This window comes from Arachis ipaensis, chromosome B04 (genome assembly GCF_000816755.2).
Source record: "Arachis ipaensis cultivar K30076 chromosome B04, Araip1.1, whole genome shotgun sequence".
Taxonomy (NCBI): domain Eukaryota; kingdom Viridiplantae; phylum Streptophyta; class Magnoliopsida; order Fabales; family Fabaceae; genus Arachis; species Arachis ipaensis.
Window position 1 is genome coordinate 30,745,959 of NC_029788.2, and position 17,358 is coordinate 30,763,316.

Here is a 17,358-nt window from a genome sequence, read left to right on the forward strand (position 1 = left end):
AAATTAATAAATTACTTGCTAAATATGAAATTTTTTGTTACCTATAAAAAATATAATATTTATTGATTATTTTTGTCACATAATTCAAAAGTCGTTTTGTTAAAAACATATTCAGAGACATTTTTGTTAGTGTCTAATTCAGGTACTAATTTAATAGTTAACTCACAAAATAATTAAACACAAATTAAAAATTTAAATAAGAAGGAACCATAAATTTGGTGGTTAGAGATAGCAAAAAAAAGAATTATGGTAGAAATATTGGAATCGAAAAATCACTTATTCTAATAAAGAATTTAGAATTACGAAAAAGGGAATTCTATGGTGCTTACCAATATAATCATCATGTCATGAAGACTGTATGTGTCATTGGTGGGCTGTGACACGTGTTTGTGGGGAGAGGTCAAAGATCCTGTGTTGATGCTATAACAGCAAAGAAGCTCATCTGATTCCGTTTTTTATTTGGCCTAAATTTATTCATTAATGTAAATGATGTGTTTATATTAAGTAGTAATATGGGATTTTGGGCTCAGGTAGTCAATTGGACCTGCATTGCATATGTCTATGAGTGTGACCACATGGATAGGTCCAAGGTTCTATCATTATATTCTGATCTTCTATGTTACATGCATGAAGTTGAAAGAGATTTTTTTATGATACTCGTTCAATATGTCACCATTTTAAATACATAAATTGTATGGATTCAGTTCTATTTTTTATAAGAGTACGGGGATTACATTGAAATTTTAATATTGTATGTAAATTTTTGAAAAAGGAAATGACAGTTCTATTTTATCCTGTAAACATTCATCACTAGGAAATAGATGCTTCTGCGTCATGAAGTAAACTTAATTTCTTGTTTAGTATCTAAATTTTTTAATTATCTAATTTAATTTACACAAAGGTCACGTATTGTTATTGATTCTAAAAATTACAAACAGAAAAATAATATTAGTATCTGTTATTAACAAGGTAAAAAAAATAGAAAGCATTAAGTATCATAATACTATACAATCAGTTTTGGTCATAGAATGTCATTGAAGCAAGCACATTTTTGGCACCAATGGTTTCGTTTTACGCTTTTGAAGCCTCCACTTTTGAGAAGTAGCAATTTATAACTCCTTGTAAAAGCAGGTTTACTTTGACGTTTAGATCAAAAAGGAATCCAAAGGCAAGGAGGATGCGTTCAATCCACTCAAACATACTTCTCTTCTTTCTAATGCTAAACTAACCATCGCCATAGCCAATTTTCTAAAAAGCCAAAAGCACATGCAAAGTAATTACAAATCACAACAACAATGGCTTACAATTTCAATATCACAGTAAAAAATTAACAACCATAGTACCTAACGCAAACCCCATTCCCATACACAACATCAACACCACATTCCCTCGTGTACATCAACAATAACCACATCAATCAATGTAATAACAGCTTACCACAAAAACGTTTTAATTAGAGCAAATAATCAGTTTATTGATATTCAGAACAAGACGACAATACCATCAGTGATGACCAGAACAATAACCAAACTAGTCAGTGACCAATAAATTCAATTTCAGAACCTCAGCCTTCGTTAATATGTTCCTGAACAAAAGATAATACCATCACTCATAATCTGAACAAAAAATCTCCACACTAATATAATTTTTAGACACTCAACTTTAATTATTTATTTTTCGGAAATTTAATTATGTTCCAAAATAAAAAGGCAACCATCACTAGTAATCAGAACAACAATCGAAGCAATAATCAGAAGAGTAATTTTAATTTCAAAAACTCAGCCTTAATTAACTTTTTCCCGGAACAAAAGTACAATACCATCTCCTGTAACTAGAACAATAACCAAAATAATAATCAGAACATCAATCTGAATTTCAGAATCTCAAACTTAACTAATTTTTTTCTCATAACAAAGTTACAATACTATGAATTGTAACCGGAAAAAGAATCAAAACAACAACCGTAACAGTTATCAAAACAGCAATTCGGAGATTCGAAAATCACCATTAATTTTTTCCTAACCAAAAACGAAAATATTGGTTTACCTGAGCTTCGGAATAGGGGAAGGAGCAGTTGAGCAGGGGTCGTGGCAGCTGGCACGATTAACCTCCGCGGTGGGGACTGGCTAAATGATAATGCAGAGAGGAAGAAGAACGGGGACACCAGCGCGGAAACAAAGAACCAGATGCCTGTGCCGTAGCAACAGATTTGTGGGACAGCCACAGCAGATGGGCAGCTGGCGACGGTCACAACCGAGCAGGGGACGGACGACGACGACCTGGCCACGCACACGACCGCCAGACGACGACCGACCATGACCTGGAGACCCTTGCGTCGGGGGAATGGAAGGGCCTTCGGCCACTTGGAAACAGGAGGATTGTCAACCGACCACGACGAACCCGCCGGCAACGGTCAGACCAACGGCGGCGCGCTGAGGCTAGGTTTGTATTTTGGGGAGAAATAACACTGAGTCTGAGGAATCAGAAATGAGGCTCGAGGGGAGGGCAAGGGTTTCCTCTGACTGACGACTAGAATTTGGGTCTTCTTCTTTTAACCAAAACGCAAAAAAACAACGCCGTTTTCATCACAGCTGCTTTGGAACTTTGAACCAAAAACTTACTTTGGATAGTTTTATGGCAACAATATTAGACTAAACAAATATTACCATTCAAAATGCCAAAAAAATCCAACTACCTGAGCCCAAAACCTCCCATAGCCCATGAACACATTTACTGGACCAGACCATATTACTACTTAATATAAACACATCATTTACATTAATTAATAAATTTAGGCCAAATCAAAAACAGAATCAGATGAACTCCTTTGCCCGTTATAGCATCAACACAGTATCTTTGACCTCTCCTCACAAACACGTGTCACAGCCCACCAGTGACATATGCAGTCCGCATGACATGATGATTATATTGGTAAGCACCATAGAACTCCCCACTTACGAAAAATATTGATTGAATTGTTCAGAAGTTCGATCAAGAATCATAGCCACCAATACTGGTCAAGTGTATATGTTGGATGCCATGACATATAATTGGTTTTTGACGAAGTTTCACGCTAGATGGACGAGGAAGAAGAACATAGTCACTGTCAAAACTAGCCTATTCATCCAGTTGGGGAGAATCTTTTGTGTTGTGTATGGGCTTAGGCCCTGCAAATTACTTTATATTCCAATCGGCTCAAATTATTAATTTGTTGAAAAATATCTCCAAAATTACTATGATAAAAATACCTACAATTTTTTTTAAAAGCGACAAAAGTATTTAGCCGTTAAATATATATTTCCATTAATAAATTTAGAAGATATTTCTATTAGTGTGTTGATAATTAAAAAACACTTTTGGTAATTTACCCTAAAGTGAAATAAATATTCATACAAAAAGAAAATTAAAAAATATAAAAGAATTCAACATACGGTTGAGTTTTTTTAATATTGCAGGGAGATGAGTGATTTTTTTTCATTATTTTTCTATGCGTGAGTTACACAATACTATGAAAAAAAGCTTTAATATGTTGGAACACACAAAATGGCACCGCCGTGTTGTAGTGTCTAAAATTTTTTAATCATTTAAAATCAAAATGGGAGCACCCTTTTATAATAAAATAATTATTTTAAAATTTTACAATTAGAAAATGGTAACACCGTTTTGTGAATGTTTTTTTTTTTTTAATAAAAAATAAAAAAATGGTAGTAATGTTTTGCCTGTTATACGAATTTAAAAATTGAAATTGGTCAAAATAGTATTGACGTTTTGTACTGACACGAATAAAAATAAAAATATAAAACTAACTATAAAAGCAGCTCTAGTGTTATGCTGAGAATACCTTGCGGAGAGAATAGAAGTGAGTAACATAAAGTTGTTTTTAGTTTTAGATTTTGAGAGTTATTTAGTAGTTTGTTCTGCATATATTGAGTGAAAAAAATTTGTGGATAAATGTATTGAGTGTATTAAATGGAGAGTTATATTAGTTTAAAAATATATTACAATAGTTAGATTTTGTATGATACATATGAAGACGTGAATTTTTTATGTGAGAAACTGTCTTATTGTTGTTTTTTTTTTTTATATATAAAGGACTTACGAGTGTATTTTTTCAAAGTGTAAATCATCAAGTGCTAATGAGAATGAAATATTTTGTACAGGCAGTCTGTATTGATATTCGGTGGTTTCATTCAATTTCAAATAAGACATGTGATTGATGAAGCTAATATATAAGGAAAGTTTTCGACCTACCATCAAACTAGAGCGGAAGCCTCTCTTATCGAGTTATATGTGAATTCGAGAAAATTAAATATGCTAATTTTTCAGAACCCAACATAGACGGGATAGGTTATAATACTAAGGGTGTGTGTGGTTGGAGGGAATACAAGTATATTCCCAAGAATTTTGAGATGGGAATATCTTATTCCCATGTTTGGTTCAAGATTTAAAAAATTATTCTTGGGTATGTTTTATTCCCTGGAATCAAAATCCAACCCATTTCATTCCCATCTCCCCCCTGGTTATCTTTAATTCCAATGGGAATGGAATGTGTATAATAAAGTGAAAAGACCAAAATACCCTTGTTAATTTCACTCCAACCTTTCTTTTCAGATTTTTACTCCTCATTTGATCAAAAACCCAAACCCTAGCAGAGCCCCTCTCCCATCGAAACTAAAACCTAGCCGAGCTTCTTCCCCAAATTCACGGAGGCTCCACCGGCGTCAGCACCGTCTCGCCGCCGATTTGAGTTTGCACGACCACCCCTCACCTTATTTTAGAAGAAAATTCACTTCAATCGTTCGTTTGCGTTCGTGTTCCATCATCGCAGCTCGGTTCACCGCGACTGTATGCTTGCCGTCGTCGCTGCCGCGCCTCTAACCAAATCCTCTGCGTCGCGTGCTCGCGTTTGGTCTCTCTCCTCTGTCACTCTCTTGCTTGGCGTTGAGTTCGCCGTCGACGAGGAAGCTTTGCCACCGTTTCTCCAGTGCTTCGCATACGGTTCTCTCTCTCTCTCTCTCTCTCTCTCTCTCTCTCTCTCTCTCTCTCTCTCTCCCTCTCTCACTTTCTTATGTTGGTTGCAGGAGATACTAAATAAGAGCAAATTTGTTGCTATTGATGCTGGAAACAGGGGCTACCCTCCGAATAAGGTATGTAAGTTAATGATTGCGATGTTTTTGACACCAAATTTCTGATGATTTGATGATGACACTGATCTGAGGTAATTAACATCGTTGTTAAGTTTGCATAAGGTCACAAGTTGAAAAGTTATTTTCCACAGTGAGTGCTTTTGAGTTTGTGGTGTTTGAAATTTAAGGGGAGAAAATGAAGGTTAGATGGTGAATTGGTGATTGAGTTTTGGAGCACATAACCTAGTCATGTGTTTGCTGTTTTTCATTGTTTTTCAAGAACCAAAATTGCTTGCAATTCTTTTACTCTGTCAGATATTTGCAATTATGTCACTGAGAGCTAAAAAAAGATAATTTTGTTTCATTACAATTTTGTTAGCTAAACTTGAATTTAGTCAACTCAATTTAACTATTATGCTTTTGCATTCTTTTACTTGTGTTCTATTTAACTATGATGCTTTTGATTCTCTTTTGCTGATATCCTACAATCAAACTTCAAGCTGTTTTAGATTAGAATTGAAGTTCTCTAATTTGTATAAAGCATGTCTGTAGCATTCAATTAATTGTTTATTATCTTTCATTAAAATTAAATGATGATATAGAATTTCACTTACATTGACAATGTATATTTCACTTAAATGATCATTCTTTTAGTATAAAGTTACTATGATTTTTTGAGCAACAAGTGATGGACTTGCTGGAATGCTAGCAGTGTCAATAAAGAAATCTTCCAGTGTAGCTAGGAATTTTAACTGGTTCCCTAGGAAAGCTATTATTTTCTGGCACTCTGCAAGCTTTTCGGCAGCCAGAGCTAGATCCTCCTGACATAGCAGAGATCATATACATTACATGACTTGGCCAGAATTTGAAAGTCTTAGATAGACACCATTCCATGACCTCAAACTTACACATATTCACAATAAAAGTGGTTTTATTATGAGTTAGTGTTCAAGAACTTACTCGCATATATATATAACTACTTCCTCCAAGTTATGTAAAAAGTTTTTCTTTTTTTTTTTTTTTTTGCAGGGAGGATCTCTTATCATTCTGTCATCTTATTTGATTCTTCTCTACGTCTTAATGATACTCTTCTTTTATCAGGAAAAAAATGTTATTTTACCCAAAAAAGTTCTCTTATCCTTCAAGTTGCAAATGTCTGCCACATACTTGCTGTGTATTTGATGTTTGAATAGCAAAACTTACAATATAAAATTAAAAAAAAGCTGAAGAAGTTGCCTAAAGCATGTTATGATAGTGTATCTTGTTGAGGCCTGTGGTGCACTGAACACATTTGACATGCTTTCTATATTAAAGATGGAATATGAATATTGATTGATTCATGGATTAGTTATAGTCCTAAGAGGCCCTTTTTATAAGCTTGTTTTAGTATTTGAACTAAAGTTTATATTTTTAGGTTCATCTGCTTTTGTCCAAGGGCACATTTGGCTGCTTATACACCATCAATTGAGAAGAGTCGACCTGTATTACAAGGACTATTGGCTATAGATCACTTAACAAAGGAGGTAAGTTTTAACTAAATATTCTTAATATGGTAGGAGAGGTTTTAATTTCTACTTTTTTCCTGTCAAATAACATCATTATGAATATAACAAGATAGGACAAATGGGATTTGGAACTTGAATATTATTATTTTATTTTTTAGGGTACAAAGAAAGGGGGTTTTGAACCCAGGGTACAAGGGAAGGGAGAACTCTATCCTAATCAACTACCCCATTTAGGCTAATCCCAGATGGCTAACTTGAACATTATTTGATGACTATCGTTGATATTTAATTTCATCTGTAGTTTGAGAATGCCAGATATGCTCCCTTTTAAATATTTTGAATAAGTTTGAAGTATGCCTATTAATTTTATTTTTTAAATGATAGAAAAAGTTTACATAGAATAAATAAATAGTTAAGTCTTCTAGCTAAATATTTTAATATTTTTTTTTTTTGCAGAATGGATCCCAAACAGAAGATGAAAATTATTGCCTGCATGATTTTACATTTCGAATTAATGAATGATCTTATGGTTAAGTTGTTGATGATTTACTATGTTTTGATTATATTGCAATTAAAAAAAAAAGAAAAGAAAATGGAATGATAGTTATAGTAGGCAAGTAATAAGAGATGTTAGTGTTGATAGGATTATTTATTTTAGTGATCTAGCATGTATAGAAAACACAAGAATGGATAGATGTGCCTTTCATGCATTGTGTAACATGCTAAAAAGGGTTGGAAGGTTAGAACCAAGTAGGAATATGGGTGTGGAAGAAATGGTTGCCATGTTTTTACATATTATAGCACATGACGTCAAAATTAGAGTAATAAAGAGACAATTTGTGAGATCTGAAGAAACAATTAGTAGGCAGTTTAATGATGTATTGCTTGCTATTTTGAGATGTCATAATCTCTTACTGAAGAAACCTCAACCATTTAGCCAGGATAGAATGGATGAACGATGGAAATGGTTTAAGGTAATTTATTTTGCTAATGTTATTAAATCTCATATGGTTGGTGTTCTTTAGGATTGAGTTAATTAATCTTTGTTTTGGATTTTAGGATTGCCTAGGAGCTTTAGATGGTACTCATATCAAAGTCAATGTTCTTGAGGCTGATAAGCCTAGATATCGAAACAGAAAAGGTGACATAACAACAAATGTGCTTGGAGTGGTTGCTCCCGATATGCAATTTATCTACGTACTGGCGGGTTGGGAGGGTTCAGCTGCGGATTCTAGGGTATTGCGAGATGCACTATTTCGCAATGGGTTTAGTGTTCCCCAAGATATTTTATTGAGACTTTAATATATTATCAAAGTAACCATTTGATCTTTCATTAATTTTGTTCAATTGTGTATGTCACACTAGGTCATTATTACTTATGTGATGCTGGATACATGAATTGTGAAGGATTAAAATATCATTTGAGTGAGTTTAATCCACATAATCAACCTAGTACAGCCCAAGAACTTTTTAATATGAAACACTCATAAGCTAGAAATGTTATTGAAAGGGCATTTGGAGTATTGAAAGCAAGATGGGGAATTTTAAGGGGAAGATCATTTTATCCTATTAAAACTCAAGGAAGAATTATAACTGCATGTTGCCTTTTGCATAATCACATTAGAAGAGTGATGGTTGCCTATTAATGAGATAGTAGATCAAAATATGCTTGGAGTAGATGGGGGGACGATCCACCATATTGAGACGAGCGATGCTTGGGGTAGATGGAGGGATCAACTTGCACAAGAAATGTGGAACCAATGGAGGAGAAAACATCATACACGATAACTGTGTTCATTTTTCTATGTATGAGGTTGTCTATTGTAACATTGATTTCATTTTATTGATGTGTTTCCGTTCTTGCACAAGAGTTATACGTCTGTTAGTAAATTTTAACTTTTTGAGACTTTTTTGTAACTTTAATTTGGATAATAGTAAAGCTTTTTAATACATATGTGGTTAGAATCGTTGAGATTTGTTTTATATAAGTTTAATTATGGATTATGAGACGAATTATGAATTATGGATGAACCAAACAAAAACTAAAACATTCCTAGGCATATTATTAATATTTCATAGATTTTATTTTTACAAACCAAACATAGGAATACTATATACTTGGTAATATTATTCCAAGGAATCATATTCCTAGTAATGATATTCCTAGGCATAAAAATTAATCTTTGAATCACACACTCCCTAAAAGCAATGAAAAATTTGAAGGTAATTATCAAATTGTTGGTCCAACTAAAGATATGAAAAAAGATGATATATCGATTGAGGAAGATGTAGTAGATATTACTGACACGCTAGCGGGTTAACATTCATTTAAAGAGCTATTATTTATACATACTTTAAATCTTTATGTCATGTATGTATCGAAATTTCTTAAATATGTCAATACAGATAATTTTGTTGTTCTTGTCGAGGCTGAGGTGGTTGTTCTTATTGAGGTCGTTGTTCTTAGGCAGGGTTTGGTAAAGCTTTTTCAAGAGGTGCTTGTACTTTTGAAAAGCACAAGCACCTCATTTTACGTTTGGTAAATTAAAAAGTCTAAGTGCTTGTTCTTGCGGCTTTTAAAAGTTAGGGGTGCTTTTGAAAGCACTTAAGCGGGAGCTTTTCAAAGTTAACTTGTGCTTATCAAATTTTATTTATTTTTTCGCACATATTTCCTGCTATTATATTGCCATGGAAATCCTCATATATTTCTAACTTCTCATTCTAATCTTCACAAATTCTAACACAGTCTTCATATATTTTTTATTTTTCAACCTAATCTTCACAAATTTCAACACAAATATATCTCTATCACATATTAGGTATGAACTTCTATCTATTTATATTATTTTTTTTGTGCGTTATTTTTGTATTTTTTTAGTAGATCTATTATATTTATTTGTTTTTTATCTGTTCTTTAAAATGTGAAGAAGATGACTTGGTTTATAAAAACTAATCATAAAATTTTTCTTGCATGAACATTAGTCAAAATTATAATAATAACATGTATATATATGTAAATATAGATATATAATCATAAGAGTAATTTATTTGAGATATATGTCTCATTTTTTATGATATGTAAAGGTAAGCCAATATATATAGGTGGGTAATGGACGTACCCAATACTAACATTGGATTACATACAAATTTTATTATTGGTTAGTGATAACTTTATTTATATTAGTACAATCAAGTAAATATTTAATCATTATAAACATATTTATTATAATTTTTTTAAGTTTTAAAAGTTGTTTTACCAAACATAATTGTGATACTTGTGATTAGTAAAAGTCATTTTTAATTTGATTTTATCAAATGCAAGCGCTACAGCTTTTAAAAAGTTGTTTTTTAAAATACAGCTTTTATAAGCTACTTTCAAAAAGTAAAAGCTCTACCAAACCAAGCCTTACTGTGGTTGTTACTCTTGCTCAGCATGCTTAAATAGTCGCAGGTGATCACTGAACTTACCGACATACCAATCCATGTACTGGTCGGATAATTGATAGTTGTAGACATGTGCATCTGTCAATACACATGGACTATTTAACCATGGTATGATCCATTTTTCGTGCTCTACGCTCTAATTCTTGTTTTTTGGACCCGTCAGCACTTAATGTGATAAATACTGCAGTCGATTGTTAAAATAATAAGGGAAATAGTATTCAGATACGCGCATAAAGTGTATAAGATGTGATTATCTCAAGAAAGAATATATGTATAGTCCAAGTGGGATATTGTTAACAAATTATTTAATTTCCTAATTTATTTGTGGGCAATACATATATTAATTATAATCACATATAATACTATTTTAAATTAAATGACTTAGATAAAGGTGATCTCATTTATTGCTATAAATGCTAAATTAAATAAGTTATAATTACTTTTGATTTGGAATTAAATGGGAATAAAATCAGATATTATCTTTTAGACTTTGGATAATTATCTTTTGGATTTTAGATATATTATTTTTTGAAATTTAAATATTATTTTTTATTTGAGTTTTAGGATTTAATGAGTGCCATACTCAAATATAAATAGTACTTTCAGATTTCGGTCCCTAATATACCAAAACTACCTCAGCAATCCATAAAAAAAAGTTACAATTCAGCCGTCTAACAATATAGAAGTTGAGAAAGATCGAAAAAATACAAATAAAAACTCTTCCAATCATAATTCATGTTTATGAATTTAGTACGCTTTTATATTTGCATTTAAGTATTTTTTTTTTTAATGATTTAACACGAATCATTTTTGAATTCAGAAATTCTAAAAAAATTCCAATACTTTGGTCAAATTCATTCGTGAGGCTGCATCAGACGTGCCGTTTCAAGGGCGCCTCTGTAAAGTGGAGTTGAAATCTATTTGATGGGCGGTTCATGTGAAATAGACCCTTTGTATTTTGGCACAACTTTAAATTTATGGGTATTTTGGAAAATAAATTTTCTTAATGTTTATTTAATTAAAAGAGCCCAGTACAGTCTCCAATACATTTGCCACTCTCATTTCTGAGAAGGCCTCAGAGTCTTTGGGCCTGGCCCAACTTGTCTGCTCTTAGCAACGGTACTTTTAGTTGCCGCGTTTTCCCATAAAACCAAAAGAGGGAAAGAATTGCCGCGTTTTTTCCTATTGCACTTCTTTGATTACTTTGACCTCCATCAAACATCCAAGGGTTACGAAATTAATTTGTCATTTACTTTGACCCCATTGTAATTGTAGTAACCGGTGGTAAATGACAAGAGAAAGTCAATCAATGAAGACTAAAGATAATAAATTAATCAATTAAAAAACAAAAGATGGGAAAGTTTGAATCGCAGGAACGTGATGGTGTCGGTTTGAGATGGAGAAGGGAGGACTGAGGAGTGGTGACAACTGACAAAGTGGTCATCCCTCATTTTCCATTCGCTCCCCCACTCATTGCTGAAAAGTGAAAACCTCCTTCAATAACTCCGTCATTTCCTCGCTCTTTCACTCTAACACCTCTAGTTCACATCGAACCTTCTGGAATTTTCTTCCATGTCACTCTCACGGGGACATTCCCGTCATTTCCCCAGCACTATATACCAACTGTCATTTCCACGATCCAAACCGAGTAGTGAGAGTGTAGGTTGAGCTTTGGACGTTGCTTGTTTAGTTTTATAAACTTTTATTGTTTTAAGTGTTTTCATTTCGCTCCCCATTTCTCCAATTTGAACACCACCACAACATGGACAGAGGCGGTTACAATCAGAGACGTGGTGGTGGTAACGCCAGAGGCGACGGAGGAGGAGGCCGCATGAGAGGAAGAGCAAGAGGAAGAAACTTTTCCCAACCCCGACGGCAACCGGCTGACAGTGGCGGAGGAAGAGGCACCGCCGGCAGAGGATTTTATCCGCAACCACCACCACCACAGTGGCAGCCAAGGCAGCAGAACACCATCTCCGGGGGCACATCAACCGCAACCGGCAGCGGAACCGCACCTCCAAGTCTCGTTTCCCCTCCGTCAAACCCTCATCCTCCCTCTCAAAAAGGTAATTTTAGTAAATAATTTTAAAATAATTTAATCTACATTCATCTTCAAGTAACCAAGTTATGTTGGTATTTTATGCAGTTGTTCCGGTTGCCGGAATGGGAACGATTGGAACGTCTTCAGACTCCAATGAAACGATCTCACCAATTCAGAGGCCCGACGCCGGTGGCAAGCTGGCGGTTAAGACCAAGACTCTTCAGGTGAACCATTTTTCAGTGAAATTCAACCCGAAGAGCAGGATCATACACTATAATGTCGATGTGAGTCCCCAATCGCCGCCACAACCAGGCCGTCCACCGAGGAGGATATCAAAGACCGAACTGTCATTGATCCGTGACAAGTTGTTCCTTGACCGTCCGGAGCTGCCGCTAGGGATGACTGCCTACGATGGTGAGAAGAACATTTTTAGCATGGTTAGTTTGCCCGAAGAGGCTTTTGTGGTGGAAGTGTCCAAGGGAGAGGACGAGAGGCCCACAGGATTCATCGTGACGTTGACTCTAGTCAACATTCTTGAGATGAGTAGGTTGGAGGATTACATCAGAGGCAGGGCATTGTCAATCCCCAGAGTGATCTTGCAGGGTGTGGATGTGGTCTTCAAGGAGAATCCAACAAAATGTACTGTTCCGGTTGGTCGCTGCTTCTACCCAATGAACCCGAAATTTAGAGAGACGAATCTTCAGCCTGGTGTGATTGCTGTTGGAGGGTTTCAGCATAGTCTCAAACCAACCCGTCAAGGACTGTCATTGTGCTTGGATTATTCGGTTTTGTCTTTCAAGAAACAAATGTCAGTGCTGGATTTCCTTCATGAACAGATTACCGGTTTCAATTTGCGCGAATTCGGAAGGTATAGAAAACATGTTGAAAATGTGCTAATTGGTTTGAAGGTTCATGTCACCCACCGGAGGACCAAACAGAAGTACACAGTTGCTCGATTAACTGGCAAGGACACACGACAAATCAATTTCCCTGCCGTGGATGCACAGGGGAACCCCACTGGGCAGCTTAGCCTTGTTGGCTACTTCCAGAATAGGTATCAGATTGATATCAGGTACAAGGACATCCCTGCATTGGATTTTGGAGGTAACAAGACCAACTATGTGCCAATGGAACTTTGTGTCTTGGTTGAGGGTCAGAGGTATCCCAAAGAGTATTTGGGTAGCAATGCTGCGAAAAATTTGAAAGATATGTGCCTGCCTCCACCGAGAGTGAGGCAAGATGCAATACAGGCGATGGTGAATTCAAGATGTGGACCCTGTGGGTAAGTGGACTATGATTTCATGATTATGCTGTTTGTTGAAACTTGAATTGTTTGGTTTACATAATTTAATCTCTTGTTGATTTTAAGTATCGAGTGACAATGCTGCATTGTATTTGTAACCATTAGCATGTCTTTAATAGCTTTAAGCCTTAACTTCACTGGTACAAGGGTTTGCTTTTGTGAGATTCTTAGGGAGATGATAATGCGTTTTGATTTGCATGCTGAAAAATGAAAGTGCCATCAAACTATTCTTTTTGGGTTGAATTATCAATTTTGAAAAGTCCATGCATAATGGACTGTAATCTCACCTTGTCTGTTAATTATATATCAAAACTTGTACTTCTATAATCTTTTTTTTATGCATGATCAATATTGTCTTGCTAGATATGAGTTGAATGGTATAGAAAATGCACATATCCTTTGAGACTTTTCACTGTTCTTTATGTGATTATTAGTTCAGGTTCCATTCAATTGTCTAGGATCCATGGGATGACTACTTACCTGCTTTCATGAATTTTCATATACATAAATACTTGCTTAGTTTTGTTGATATAAATATCGAATCTTATTGTTGACATAATGGGTGTTTTTGCTCTTCATTTACTATTGTCTTCCTTTTTGCTATGCATTCTTCAAGAAGTTGGATTCTTAAAGAACCTGTGCTTTTTCCTTTTATAAAGTCAAATTAACTTAATATGAGGGGGCCTCTTGAAGGACTGCTATAACTTAAAACAAATGCTTACATTCCAAAATGTCATGCTATCTTTAATATATCTTTATGATTGTCACTTTATTTTCCCAATTTACCGGACACAATCCACTAATAAAATCTTATTTCACAGGGGTGATATCGTTGGAAATTTTGAAATGAATGTCAGCAATGTTATGACAACAGTGACTGGCCGTGTACTTGGACCCCCAAAACTGAAGCTTAGCGATCCAAGTGGCAGGACTATCCATATGGCATTGACTCCAGAGAAGTGCCAATGGAATTTAGTTGAGAAGTCAATGGTTGAAGGTAAGCCAGTTGAGTGTTGGGGCATTCTTGATTTCACCCTCCGCAGTAGATGTGTCTTTTTCGATAATAGATTCATTTCTAAGCTTATTGAGAAGTACAATAAATTTGGCATCATCATGAAGGAGCCAGTTTGGATAGAAAAAACAGACATGTTGAAACTTGGAAACTATAATCAGCTTTCTGACTTACTTGAAAAGATTAATGATGCGGTTTCCAGAAAATATAGATGCCGGCTGCAATTTCTTCTTTGTGTAATGGCCTCCAAAGATCCAGGTTACAAGTGCCTCAAGTGGATTGCTGAGACCAAGGTCGGCATTGTGACACAGTGCTGCTTGTCGGGTAATGCTAATTCTGCAAAAGATCAATATCTTACTAATCTTGCTCTCAAGATCAATGCGAAAATTGGAGGCAGCAATGTGGAGCTTATTAATAGGCTTCCTCACTTTGAGGGCGATGGTCATGTTATGTTTATCGGGGCTGATGTAAATCATCCGGCTTCCAGGGATGCAAATAGTCCATCAATGGCTGCTGTGGTTGCCACTGTTAATTGGCCGGCTGCAAACCGCTATGCTGCTCGAGTTTGTGCTCAAGAGCATCGCACTGAGAAGATTTTGAACTTTGGAGAAGTTTGCCTTGAGCTTGTTTCATGTTATGAAAGGCTGAATGGAGCCAAGCCTGAAAAGATTGTTATCTTCCGTGATGGGGTCAGTGAAAGTCAATTTCAGATGGTTCTTGGTGAAGAGCTTCAGGATTTGAAGAGGACCTTCGAACGTGCAAATTATTCCCCAACCATCACTCTTATTGTGGCACAAAAGCGACACCAGACTCGACTCTTCCCTTCTCCTGCTGAGAATGAGATGACATCTGCTACTCGCGGCAATGTGTTGCCTGGAACAGTGGTGGATACAGTAATCATCCACCCCTTTGAGTTTGACTTTTATCTGGTTAGTCACCATGGAAGCCTGGGAACAAGCAAGCCCACTCATTACCATGTCTTGTGGGATGAGCACGATTTCACATCAGATAAACTCCAGGAACTGATATATGACATGTGCTTTACATTTGCGCGGTGCACGAAACCTGTGTCTTTAGTCCCTCCGGTGTACTATGCTGACCTTGCTGCATACAGAGGACGACAATACTATGAAGCAAAGATTGGGATGCAATCTCCGTATTCAGCTACATCTTCCTCATCATCACCTTTGGCTTCATCCGTTTCTTCAGCTACTTCAAATTCGAATGATATGGATTTCTACAAACTGCATTCTGATCTGGAAAATATAATGTTCTTCATCTAAAGGGTCTTCATTCCGTACAACAATGCACAGAGGAATCTCATTGTCAGTTAGATCAACATTTAGATTTACAGTTACAATGTTTTCATGTTCAGATATATGGCAATCTGAGAGGAGGAAAATATTTAGAGATGATAAAAATACGTATTTAGTTAACAAAATAATGGGTATAGACACTAATGTCAAGTTTGGTTTTCGCTTAATGATTGTCTCTGCATTAAGTTTTCACTACAGGATCCTATACTTTCCTATACTGTGAATTGTGCATTGTTTATTGTAAGTTGTTTGTTTAGCACAGCACTGTGAAATTTACTATTTTGAATTTTACAACATATGGACCTCACTTGTGAATGTTTTTATTTGGGATTCATACATACAATGAACATTTTACAAAATCGTGAATGTGACCCATAAATTAAGAAAACGTGGCTAAGCTATGGTGTTAAAAATAATCTGAGTATTGTTTTTTTTTTTTCTTTTGGTTTAAACAAGGATTACAAATCACCAACGAGAACGTGGCACGCAACGTAGGCCTAAAGCTCTCATGAAGTGAAGATGAAAAGGATGAATAAGAGGAGAGCTCTTAGCTTTGAGATTTTGTACAAGCTAAGCTAAGACACATGAGAATTCTTTAATTTGTTTATTATTATGTTATTATAGCTAGGTTCACCTCCTCGATAATGGGTCTCTTTTCACCTATATATGTTTGGGCATGTATGTGTGCATGATTCTAAACACGTTATATTGCATAACAAAGAAATATTATTAGGTGCAAGGTGCAATATGGCTGGTTATTAGATAATAAATGTAAAGTTAAATATTCAAGTTCGTAAAAGTGTGAAATTATTATTAGAGGGCTATGAAATTATACACAAAATTATGATACATACATTTTTTTTTTCTGCCAAGTTAGTTTTTGCCTAATTAAATTATATTAATTCAAAAATATTCGGTAATCAATGGTGATGAGTTTGAAAACTCCAAATTAATTTGTTGGTAATCAAACATTATTAAAATGATTAATCACAAAATTATTAATTTGAATTTTAATTCACATTTGTTAATTAATAATTTTGTTGCTTGCAGATCTTGTTTTTGGGCATAAAGAAAAATAAAAGCCCAAAATGGTTGGCTAAAATTCAGCCTTGTGCAAAAATGATTAAGAATATATGGCTGGAATTATTATTATGTGAATTGGGCTAGATTTTGTTGAACAAATCCAAATTAATATTTGCTACAAGATCATCAAGACTTGGTCCGAAAAATTGAAAAAGAAAGAAAGTAATATTGCATGCTTTCCTCGGTTACCCACTCTCATCATTGAATGGATTTTAAATTCAATTAACTTGCATTAAGTGCATTGGAAACAGGAAAGAGAAAGTGAAAATTGATTTGATGGCCTTTAATGTTTTACACGTTACTAGGCATGGGGTTTTGTAAACTTAATTCATTTTTATTTCCTTTCTTAATACCTTTGAAATCTTTTCTGTATTCTCTCTCTTCTCATTTTTCTCTTCACAGGAAAGATGGAAGTAAAAACAAGCTATCAGAAGAAAGAAGAAGAAGCTAGGTACAAGCAATAAGCCATTGTGATGATGGCATTAGCAAAAGAAAGATCCACAGTAGGATGTGACTGAGATCTTTGCC

General features: G+C 35.0%; 2 protein-coding genes and 2 long non-coding RNA genes across 4 annotated transcripts; 3 read left to right on the forward strand and 1 right to left on the reverse strand.

The window, feature by feature from the left end:
* LOC107637681 lies at positions 860-2,583 on the reverse strand. Its single transcript, XR_001619461.2, has 2 exons — positions 2,047-2,583; positions 860-1,585 (listed from the first exon to the last, which is right to left on the reverse strand). It is a non-coding gene; the product is annotated as an uncharacterized LOC107637681 (long non-coding RNA).
* Positions 4,361-5,392, forward strand: LOC110271015. Its single transcript, XR_002360956.1, has 2 exons — positions 4,361-4,998; positions 5,082-5,392. It is a non-coding gene; the product is annotated as an uncharacterized LOC110271015 (long non-coding RNA).
* On the forward strand, positions 7,163-8,121 carry LOC107636256 (protein ALP1-like). The gene is made up of 3 exons (XM_016339778.2): positions 7,163-7,605; positions 7,691-7,913; positions 7,997-8,121. The coding sequence occupies exons 1-3, from the start codon at positions 7,318-7,320 to the stop codon at positions 8,119-8,121; spliced, it is 636 nt and encodes a 211-aa protein (XP_016195264.1). The 5' UTR covers positions 7,163-7,317.
* LOC107639138 (protein argonaute 2) lies at positions 11,447-16,043 on the forward strand. Its single transcript, XM_016342568.2, has 3 exons — positions 11,447-12,141; positions 12,222-13,398; positions 14,241-16,043. Exons 1-3 carry the CDS (start codon positions 11,838-11,840, stop codon positions 15,712-15,714), a joined length of 2,955 nt encoding a protein of 984 aa, XP_016198054.1. The 5' UTR covers positions 11,447-11,837; the 3' UTR covers positions 15,715-16,043.

Coding starts and splice junctions, on each gene's coding strand:
- LOC107636256 (XM_016339778.2), top strand. CDS start 7,318: ATGGATAGATGTGCCTTTCATGCATTGTGTAACATGCTAAAAAGGGTT. Junction 7,606..7,690: donor AACGATGGAAATGGTTTAAG/GTAATTTATTTT, acceptor TTTGGATTTTAG/GATTGCCTAGGAGCTTTAGA. Junction 7,914..7,996: donor TGGGTTTAGTGTTCCCCAAG/ATATTTTATTGA, acceptor ATGTCACACTAG/GTCATTATTACTTATGTGAT.
- LOC107639138 (XM_016342568.2), top strand. CDS start 11,838: ATGGACAGAGGCGGTTACAATCAGAGACGTGGTGGTGGTAACGCCAGA. Junction 12,142..12,221: donor TCATCCTCCCTCTCAAAAAG/GTAATTTTAGTA, acceptor TATTTTATGCAG/TTGTTCCGGTTGCCGGAATG. Junction 13,399..14,240: donor TCAAGATGTGGACCCTGTGG/GTAAGTGGACTA, acceptor CTTATTTCACAG/GGGTGATATCGTTGGAAATT.